Source organism: Athene cunicularia, assembly GCF_003259725.1.
Source record: "Athene cunicularia isolate RWA chromosome 3 unlocalized genomic scaffold, athCun1 chr3_part1, whole genome shotgun sequence".
In the NCBI taxonomy this organism is placed as follows: domain Eukaryota; kingdom Metazoa; phylum Chordata; class Aves; order Strigiformes; family Strigidae; genus Athene; species Athene cunicularia.
This window is the reverse complement of record NW_020799097.1, coordinates 39,624,802-39,635,222: the sequence shown is the minus strand read 5'-3', so window position 1 is coordinate 39,635,222 and position 10,421 is coordinate 39,624,802. Positions and strand designations below refer to the sequence as shown.

General features: G+C 40.2%; 1 protein-coding gene across 1 annotated transcript in view; it reads right to left on the bottom strand.

Moving 5' to 3' along the window:
* Nucleotides 1–1,439: 1,439 nt before the first annotated feature.
* The window catches only part of SPACA1 (sperm acrosome associated 1), a 20,703-nt gene continuing 11,721 nt past the window's right edge, over nt 1,440–10,421 (bottom strand). Inside the window, 3 exon segments of the mRNA XM_026844121.1 lie at nt 1,440–1,530; nt 1,804–1,926; nt 4,382–4,386. Of these exon segments, the coding sequence (XP_026699922.1) occupies nt 1,440–1,530; nt 1,804–1,926; nt 4,382–4,386 (219 nt within the window).

Sequence of the window (10,421 nt, the reverse complement as noted above, 5' to 3'; positions counted from 1 at the left end):
TTTGGCCTCTTTTCAGAGCTTCTACTAGACTCAAGAGAAAATCTTAATCATAAAATCTATTAAACTTTTTAATCAGTCCACAGTCCATTTTTCAACATGTCATCAGCTCAGGTTTTTTTATTTGCATCAAACAATGTTTATTTACACAAACAGAAAGCACTTTCATAAACAAGATAGTCATGTAATGGAGGAAGGTTAGAGAAGGTCAGCAAGGATGGTTAGAGGTATAGTACGGTTTCAGGATGAACAATCACTAAATAATTTTGCACTTTTCAGTACAGAAAGAAAATAACCAGAGTCTAAAAGATATTAGAGGTATAAAAGACAGTCCCTTCCAGGGAGAGGATAGTGTAGGTTGACATGGCTCACTGCCTTTTCAAGAAGTAAGGTGCAACAAATGAAGTTAGCAGGAACTGGGTTCAAGCTGGACAAAAGATGTGCTTGCGTTGTGGATCCCCTTGCCCTTGGACATTTTATGTGACAGAAGCTTACACAGGTACAAGCACACACTTAACAAAGCCATGTAAAAGAAAGCCATTCAAGACTGCTGTTTAGAAATTGGATCTGGTTTAGAAAACCTGCAGATGCCTGGAAGCTGGAGGAATACACATGGAAGACATCATACAGCCTTGTCTTGTTTTTTTTCTCTTCCCTAGACATCCTTTGTTTGTCCATTGATTTGATTACAGAGGTAGATGAATCCTTGGTCTCACCTTATGGGGCTACTCTCTTGTTCACATATTTTGGTTCCCTTGAAGGCAGAAATGGTTATGTGTGCAAATGTGCAGGTAAAAATTTAATGAAACTCATGAAGCAACTTTCAATTATCTTTTCTACCAGTGGACATATCCTTACATGTGTCAAGAAGAAAATGTATTAAGCTGATTACATGGTAGGTGCTGTGCTTGAAGATTATCAAGGAGATAAGGACCACTTTACAAAAAATGGTCTCTGCCTAGATTATACACCTAGTTTCATCTAGTCTAAATTAACATCTTCACAAAATTAAGACATATCATACGAATACATCATTTTCAACATCCTCACAAAAATCTGGCTTTGGTTCTCCAATTGAGAGGTGCTCAGACTATTAAATTACCTGATGAATGATGTCCACCTTAAAATAGAAGTGGTTTCACACATTTCATTTCCAGTCGAGTAATCCAAGACAGTGAATGAACTGTAGAAAGTACTTCTTCAAGCCAGTATTTCAAACATATTTTTATCTTCTTTATATCACGTTTCTATGTAGTCTATTTTTTTTTTCTAATTCTGTTCATTATGCAAATCCTAGAAGGACTTAGGTACTTCATCCTCTGTGAGTGAGGGCTCTGACACTTCTTGTATCATGGCCCATGCAGATGGTGAGAACACTGTAGCTGCAGGTGGAGGCTCCAAATCCTTGAAAGGCCAGTGCGGCCCCTGACCAGGAGGGCTCTTTATTCCATGTTACATAGTGATCTTTTGTTGGTCTTCTTGTGTTTGTTGTCTTGCCAAGATTTTGATTTACAAATAGATTTTACAACAGCCCTGAAATGGAAAAAGGAATTAAACAAAAAAATACCTTTAAGTAGGTGTACATATACTGCTCTGATTCATTTCCTTCCCATCCACAATGACCATAACTGCTTTGTAAAGTATTTCTTTCCAATCTCCAGAAGCTTGTTCCTGTTTTCTCTACTGGCAACACAAATATTAAACTATAGAGAAACTTAAGAAGTTTACTCCAGGTCATGTTTGTCATCAGTTACGCCATATTTTGATCAAATGAAACATAAATCACATTGTATGGTATCCACCTACCAGTGAAGAATCATAAAGGTCATGGCAAGAATCACACCAGTAGTCACCATGATTCCAGTTACCAGGCAAAAGACCAGAATGGCATCTGTTGTGGTTCTCCTTGATTGCCCTGTTTCTATTCTCCTTATTTTTTTCATTTGCATTTATGAAGAAAAGAAATACAGGGTCATTATTATGTTCAAATTTTCAAATGAATAAGGCATTTAATCTGATGGACAGGACTGAAAAGGAGCAGGGCTTGATTATTTGTGATCTGACATGCTTCACAACCTTCAGGCATCAGCAAAAGTTAGAATAGTAACATTTTATAACTTCTTTGCAAAGACAAATCTAACCAAGTAAGATGCAAAGAAATGGAGATCAAGACATGTGGAGTGGGACACATGTCACTTAACAGCTGTGAAACACAAAGAACAGAAATTCCTAAAGACAAGCTAAAAAATAGAGGGGAAAGTATCTATTTGGTACATGTTAAGAATTACTAATATAACAATATTTTTGCTATAAGAAATGCTTTAATGTAAGATTTCAAGACGTGTCCACATAAGATATGTGAACGATAAAGACAGAAGAATTACCACAGACTGTCTGCCACTCAAGACAGGCTGATTTCTTTGTTCTGTGTCTGGTACCAGGTGCTCCATCACCCAGAGCTGAAGCACCAAGGTACCACCATGCTACAGAAGAATTCTAACAATGGTAATGGCTTCAATAATGATGATAATAATGAAGCCAAGAGAGAGTATGCTAACAAAAGACCAGATTCAAGGACTTAAGTGCTGCTTTTCAGTTCCCTGTCTCTATCTAGGTCTGCAAAGCAGACCTTTATTTAAAGCAAATAACCACTGAGTATGGCAAGAGGTTGTTCTGCATGGCCCAGAAACGCATAGCGAGGAGCAGCTGCCTGAAGATGACAAGTGAAAGAAGTAACAAGAATATAAAGTAAAAATGCATTTTGTAATGCTGCAGCCTGTTCAACCATTCACATAAGGAAACTGAGGGCCCTGCCATTACTCAGGCTGTTTCTCTAAGACCAGACACACCGGTTAGGCGATGACTCTAACAAACAACCCATGAAGAGCAGAAAATGCTGAAGATGGTGGACCAACTTCCCCCATCGGTTTTTGGCACTGGATAAAGAAACACCAAGAAACCAAACCCAGTCAACTTGTTCTGAAATTTAATTGACCTTATTTGTTCAGCCACATTCAACTCAATCAATGAATTGCCAGGCATCTTCCCAGATCCCTCCAGCTTTGACAATTTTACACAAGCCAACTCTAATTTCTCTTTCATTTTCCATCATAAAGTTTCTAAAACTATAAGGTGCTATCTCATTGCTGAGTGGTATGCAGAAATGATGTTCACACTGGTAGGAATTCTGTGTAGCAGAACAACTGCAGGAAAACCACTTCAATTTCTATTTCATTTCTACTTCTATATAAGGTCCTGTGCCACTGCCATCACTGTAGTATCTAAGCAACTCCTCCATCGCATCATTTGAGTTTCATTCTCCTGCATCACCGAATTTTCATTTTGATATTCTTAAACCACAGCTCATCTATAGGAGATTCTCCTGATCATTCTGCAAGATACAGGACAGGTTAAGAACAGTGAACTGGCTAAGAATATAATATTTAGTAAGTCTGAATGCTGAGGTTTCCATGCAGTGTAGAGCTACCTGCTTTTATACCAACTCACTTCACTGACTGAACTGTGTCTTTTTAGAATTACATGCAATTGTGGGGCATAGAGGTTAAAGAAAATTATCTTTCATTAACATAATATATTTTCCCCTAGGAAAGATGTGAATTTATTGCTCCAGGAACACCTCTGTTTACAGGCTGTAACAAGAACCTGCTGAAGAGAAAAGTAAGTTTTACATTATCCACTGTTAATCTACTCAAGTTTTCTTCCTAGGCAAGAAATTCTTCCAACAGTCAAGAAACAGAACAGCCCAAGAGACAACCTGATAATACAGAGAGGATGCCTTCCAAGTAACACACATGTTTAAAATGCAAGCAAGAAGGAAACAGAAAAGTAGCTTTCCAATAAGCTGGTTTACAATGAGAAAAGACTAATTCACATCAGGTGCACTTTTAAGCCCCTTGACTGCACTCCTGAAGTTCCCAATCAGTCTGTGAGAATTTTGCCACAGTTGGAATATGCCTTAAAACCACCTTCAGCTTACAGTTAGGGTTATAAAGATGTATTTACACCAATTTAACAAAAAAAAAAAAAAGTTCACTTGGCTTAGTAAAAGTAGGAAGAACAATTCTATTGTGAAACATGTGAAGTCTAGTTCAATCACTTTCAACTTGAAGTCTACATCCCACTGTGGGTCTGTGGACTACTTCACTATAAAGAATGATAAAGAAAATCACTATCATATATATTCCACAATTCCACTGTAAAAAAAAAAAATAATCCTAAAATTGTGTACACCTCAACTGAAATTTTCTAGGATTCTATAAACAAAAAAGAGATGGGTAGCATACCTGATAGTTTAAAATACATTGTCTCCAACCCTACTGAAAATTTAGCATTCTCACTTTACCTGTTGATTATTCATATTCACCTTAACTAAAAAAGGAATGCACTAAATTAAATGCAAGGGTGGGATACTGCAGATAGATTGTAGGCACTGTTGGATCTAATCTATGAAGATACATTTATTTGTGCAAGTCCAAGCAAGGCAGGAAGGAAGAAAAAGAAGGAATGCTCAGATTTAGTATTTAGCTTCCACCAGAGCTTGCTGATTTGAGGCCAGCCCTGTGGCAGAAACCCTGGAGTATGCTGGTCATGGCTCACAGAAGCCTTTTCAACAGCTCAAATGGTGCAAGCACCACACCAGTCCCTATCTGCTATGCCAATGGGGGGACAACAAGCTGGATTAAAGGAAACAAAAGTGTCATCTGTATGGCTGCTACCAGCTGCTAAGAAGCTTGACAGCTTTTTTACCTTCGTGTCATCAGAACAACAGGACCTTAGAAAGTTACTGCTTTCTTATTGGGGCTGAAAGAGTACATCACATACCTCCCTCACACCAAGCACCAGAGCAGGATAGCAGCACATAATCTGCTGTGGTGTGGCCCAGCAACTATAGTTGCATTGTATACCACAGTTTAACAAAGCTGCTTTGATTTCTATGCGGTGCATCTCTGGACTGTCCTCTGCCTTCATGGAACCCTCTCCCCTTTAATTTGTTTAAATCCAAATGCATTCAGAAATATCTGTTGTCACTGTTAGCATTTCATTCCAGAAAATAACAGCAACACAAATTTTGTCTCTACTCTTCAGACATTTCTTCAGTAAGAAACAGATTCGTAATAATGTAAATCATATACATCAAGAAAGTGGAACACTTGCTTTTTCAGAATCATTTCTGTCCAAAGGAAACCCACTACATCTGCCAGCAGCACTGTTCCTCTTCATCCTCCTCTTCCCCTGGGCTCTTGAGCTGGAGTTCCTCCTAGACCATGATGTACAGCAGTGCTCCATCTACAAGCAGACACTCAACCAATTGTTTATACAGTCCAGCAGCCAACAGTTCTTTCCATCAGTTTTCAGATCCAGAAAGTATGTATCAGTTTGGCAGAGAGGAATGAGATTTTGCTTTTGCAGAGTGATTTTTTTTCCCCCTTAATATAATGGTGATGCATACCTTTTTTGTTTCCCTTCTAGATTCTATAAGCCTTTTCCTATGTATTAAAAATGGATGGATATATGCTAATGGGAGAGCAGGATTACATACACACAGAGGAGACCCAGGCTGTTAATTTTGGGTACTGGGATTTCCCATTTCATTTCTGTGCAAATGCAAGGACAATGTGGTCATGCTGATGACATGTTTGTACAGTAGCTGGTTACAGGGTGTGACTTTTCTCTCTCAAAGAAGCTTTGGCACTAAAGTCATCAGCAGGAAATGAACTGAAGAGGGATGGGGGCTAGAATGGCCTCTGAGACACAGAAACACTATTGCCTCCATCTTCTCCACAGAAGTGCCACTAGACACACACCCCAACACACTCTCATGAGAAGCGTGGAGCTTGAAGCACAGCTGGGATCTCAGTAGGCTGACACCCTTCACATAGCATCCTAATGAGGATCATTCTCTGCTCTTGCATTCCTCCCTTGCAGAGTCCTCCCTCCTCACAGGACTATTATTAGTAAATACGAATAAACTGCCTTTCAGCGTCCAAGTCTTCACAAAACAGTGAACAACACAACAGGCGGGAGTGTGAAACAACACCCTTCAGTGTTTCAGGGTAGTGATTTAGTAAAAAAGACATACAGAAATGTCAGTTAGTAAAAGATAGGATTTTCCTTTCAGAGATCCCAGTGATTTCTGATGAAGTTAAAATACCTTTTTTTCCCCCTGTTATGTTTCTCTTGATATAAAAGACAAAAAGAACCCATAGGTCTGAACAGTTCTGAAAACAAAAGAGCCAAATTACTAAAGACTACTCACTTTTGCAAAAATGTCATTATGACTCTTCATCAGAAGGTCACAGAGCAGAGGAGTGATCACTGGCAATGGACACGTGTAATTTAAAATTAACTCATACAAAGCTTTGCCACATGGCAAATACACGTAAATTCCAGTGAGGTTTTACTTGCCCTCTTGCAACATGTATTCCCTTCCTCCCACCTCACATGCCTCAAAATCTGAAGCAGAAAGTGTCATGCTATGTATTTTCAAGTGGTGGCTTTGGATCCAGGCTTGCAGACTGTGTTGCTGAATCTGGCCACTGCTATTCATGTCGGTAAAACATCAGAGCACTGGAAAGAGGAGGAAGGATGAGATAAAAGCAAACACATTCATCCCTTATCTGATGCATGGATAATTTTTAGCTCTGTTGATGACTTCAAAGGTTTCTCTCTAGGAAAGTGTCAAGAAGAAAGGCCAGCCATGGAGCAAACACATTTCCACTTCCCCTGCTCCATCCTGTAGCACTGGCATGAAGAAATGCATCTCTGAGGAACAGTTGATACAGAGAAATGATTACTTGTTTTGAGATTTATTTACTTATTTACTTATAGAAAACTGCTTAGCAACTTACTTATAGCAAGTTATAGTATTACTTATAGTATTTTTTAATATTGCTAAGAATCCTGCTTGCCCAGACTATTCTGTGGAACTTTACCAAGGACTACTGTGTTCATCAAAACAAAGCAGTTCACTGTGAAAATCTGCCCAGAACTATCATGTTCAGCAAAATATTATGGTTTTGTCCTTGGGGAACAGGTGTGCTCTAACTAGTTGGAGTCTTGGTAATGAGTAAAGATAGCCATATACGGATGGTAGAAGTTCTATTGGTTCTCTTAGATAAAAACCATCTGAAAAACACTCTTGTTATTCAAGAAATTGGCCAAGGGAATCCGTGCATGCTCCGGGGAAAAAAAACAAGGTGAGAAAGACTACGACTCTTCCTCACAAAGATCCCCGAAGACGACCACCAGGAGGCAATGCCCAGGTGCAAAAACATCAGCCTTTTGAACTAACCCAGCCTTACTCATGCATCTGTATGTTTGTGTTATGTAATCCAACGAATATAAATATTCACACTCTTAAGTTTTTGGTAAAATGTGCGGTGGGGGTGAAAGCTTTGTGGAGAAATCCCCTTGCACCCCGACGCCAGAGTAAACAGACCTGCTGTGTAATTCTATTGGAGTTGTAGAGTCTTTTTTCCGTGAATCACAGTGAAAGGAGTGATCTAATAGGTGGTGAGAAAGACAAAAGACACAAACTTAAGCTTATTGACTTGAGTGAGGCAGAGAGGTGGTCAGAATCGCCTCAGCTGGATTTTAAAAAAAAAGTAATTTAGGAGGTAATAGAGAGGATGCACACTTTTCCTTGTCCATTCAGCTGGCTCAAATACACCTCCCAAAACTTGTATGAGACCCTCTCTCTCCCCACAGACAGTTTGTCCCGTTGTACCAGGTGTCGGTGCCCAGGCACCCTGCAGGGGCGGCCGCTGGGGAGAGGCCGGGGCTGCCCCGAGCCGGACATGGCCGGTTCCGGCCAGCTCCAACTGACCCGCCGGGCCGGGGGCTGGCCTGCCGCAGCCGCCCACCTTGCGCTGACTAGAAATCTCTGTGGTCAGTTTGGATGCTGGAAAAAATCCAGTTCAGTCCTGTAGATTCAGACTTAGATTTTCTGGAGTAGGTAGAGAAACCATCTCGCTTGACAGGGGTGATAAACTTGGCTCAAATTCCCCAACCCTCATTTCAAAAGGTCTTTTAAAGAGGAACTGCGAAAGGCCACATTGTAGCATGGGCAGAAACAATGCGGCATGTCATGCTCCCTGAGAACAGAGCAGCTCTGCAAAATACAAGGCAGCAACTAAGAGAATCTACATCCAAACACAAGGAGTCTTGCCTTGTCATCTGATGCTATCTGAGGATCTTTTTCATTTCCTCCTGATCCTGCCGGAAAAGTAAAACCTTCTGATCTGGCTAGACTTCAGACCATCCACAGAGAGCAAAACTAGATCTGTATGATGAAAGTCCTGGTACATTCTCAACCAAAACTTCAGCTGATGACTTCTTCTATGTACCTAATTAAGAGTTAATAATTTCTGAAGTCCAAACAATGTCACTCCTGGGGAAGAAAAGCCCAGAAACTCCTTTGGGCATCTACACACCTCTGTACAAAGTCAAAGGATGCTGACCTGGCACTAAACAGAACCACCCATTCCTTTTAAGCTACTTAATAAACCTTAGATATTATCTTCCTCAGATCTCTGTATAGTCATAAATACTTTCTGAATCCTTGTTCTCAGTGGGTGTGTCTGTTGGGCGGGTTTCATCTGACCACTTTTCACCAAGACTACTCAGTCACAGCTTAAACACAAGTGTGTGAGTCGTCCTATTGATGACTCAGCGACTCAAGTCAATGGGATCATTTGCATGCTTAAACCTAAAACAGATTATGTGCTCTGCTAATTCAGGTCTCAAAAAGGAAGCTTCCTCTGTACAAAAAGGAATGTCGAGACTGAATAGTGGGAGAGGGGAAAAAAAAAAAAAAAAAAAAAAAAGCTTTGGGTGTTTTGTGACTGCCAGATGGATTTAGAGAATGAATAAACAAATTCCATGTTACTGTACAATGGCAGAAAGGATCTCTCAGTAGAGATACAGGAAATAGCCTGTTTTACTGAAGAGAGAGGGGGAAAAAGCAGGATTCCCAGACCAGTTTTACCTAGGTAAACAACAAGGAAGGGAGAAGCATGGGGAGGGGTATCTCCAAGGATTTCTTTCTAGTCAGCCACAATTTATTTCTTTTCTAGTCTGCCATGTAAGACCTGAATCTACATTATTTGAGGAAAAACTTTAAATTTTGATGAGTAAGGCACTTTCACCCTTTCTCTGATTAGGAAGGCTAAGTTTCTTTGTGGCTGTTCTCATGGTTTAAGAAAATTAATACACTGCTACCCTTTCTGATGAAGTCAGCACAAATCCCATTAGCATATATCCATCCATTTTTAATACATAGGAAAAGGCTTATAGAATCTAGAAGGGAAACAAAAAAGGTATGCATCACCATTATATTAAGGGGGAAAAAAAATCACTCTGCAAAAGCAAAATCTCATTCCTCTCTGCCAAACTGATACATACTTTCTGGATCTGAAAACTGATGGAAAGAACTGTTGGCTGCTGGACTGTATAAACAATTGGTTGAGTGTCTGCTTGTAGATGGAGCACTGCTGTACATCATGGTCTAGGAGGAACTCCAGCTCAAGAGCCCAGGGGAAGAGGAGGATGAAGAGGAACAGTGCTGCTGGCAGATGTAGTGGGTTTCCTTTGGACAGAAATGATTCTGAAAAAGCAAGTGTTCCACTTTCTTGATGTATATGATTTACATTATTACGAATCTGTTTCTTACTGAAGAAATGTCTGAAGAGTAGAGACAAAATTTGTGTTGCTGTTATTTTCTGGAATGAAATGCTAACAGTGACAACAGATATTTCTGAATGCATTTGGATTTAAACAAATTAAAGGGGAGAGGGTTCCATGAAGGCAGAGGACAGTCCAGAGATGCACCGCATAGAAATCAAAGCAGCTTTGTTAAACTGTGGTATACAATGCAACTATAGTTGCTGGGCCACACCACAGCAGATTATGTGCTGCTATCCTGCTCTGGTGCTTGGTGTGAGGGAGGTATGTGATGTACTCTTTCAGCCCCAATAAGAAAGCAGTAACTTTCTAAGGTCCTGTTGTTCTGATGACACGAAGGTAAAAAAGCTGTCAAGCTTCTTAGCAGCTGGTAGCAGCCATACAGATGACACTTTTGTTTCCTTTAATCCAGCCTGTTGTCCCCCCATTGGCATAGCAGATAGGGACTGGTGTGGTGCTTGCACCATTTGAGCTGTTGAAAAGGCTTCTGTGAGCCATGACCAGCATACTCCAGGGTTTCTGCCACAGGGCTGGCCTCAAATCAGCAAGCTCTGGTGGAAGCTAAATACTAAATCTGAGCATTCCTTCTTTTTCTTCCTTCCTGCCTTGCTTGGACTTGCACAAATAAATGTATCTTCATAGATTAGATCCAACAGTGCCTACAATCTATCTGCAGTATCCCACCCTTGCATTTAATTTAGTGCATTCCTTTTTTAGTTAAG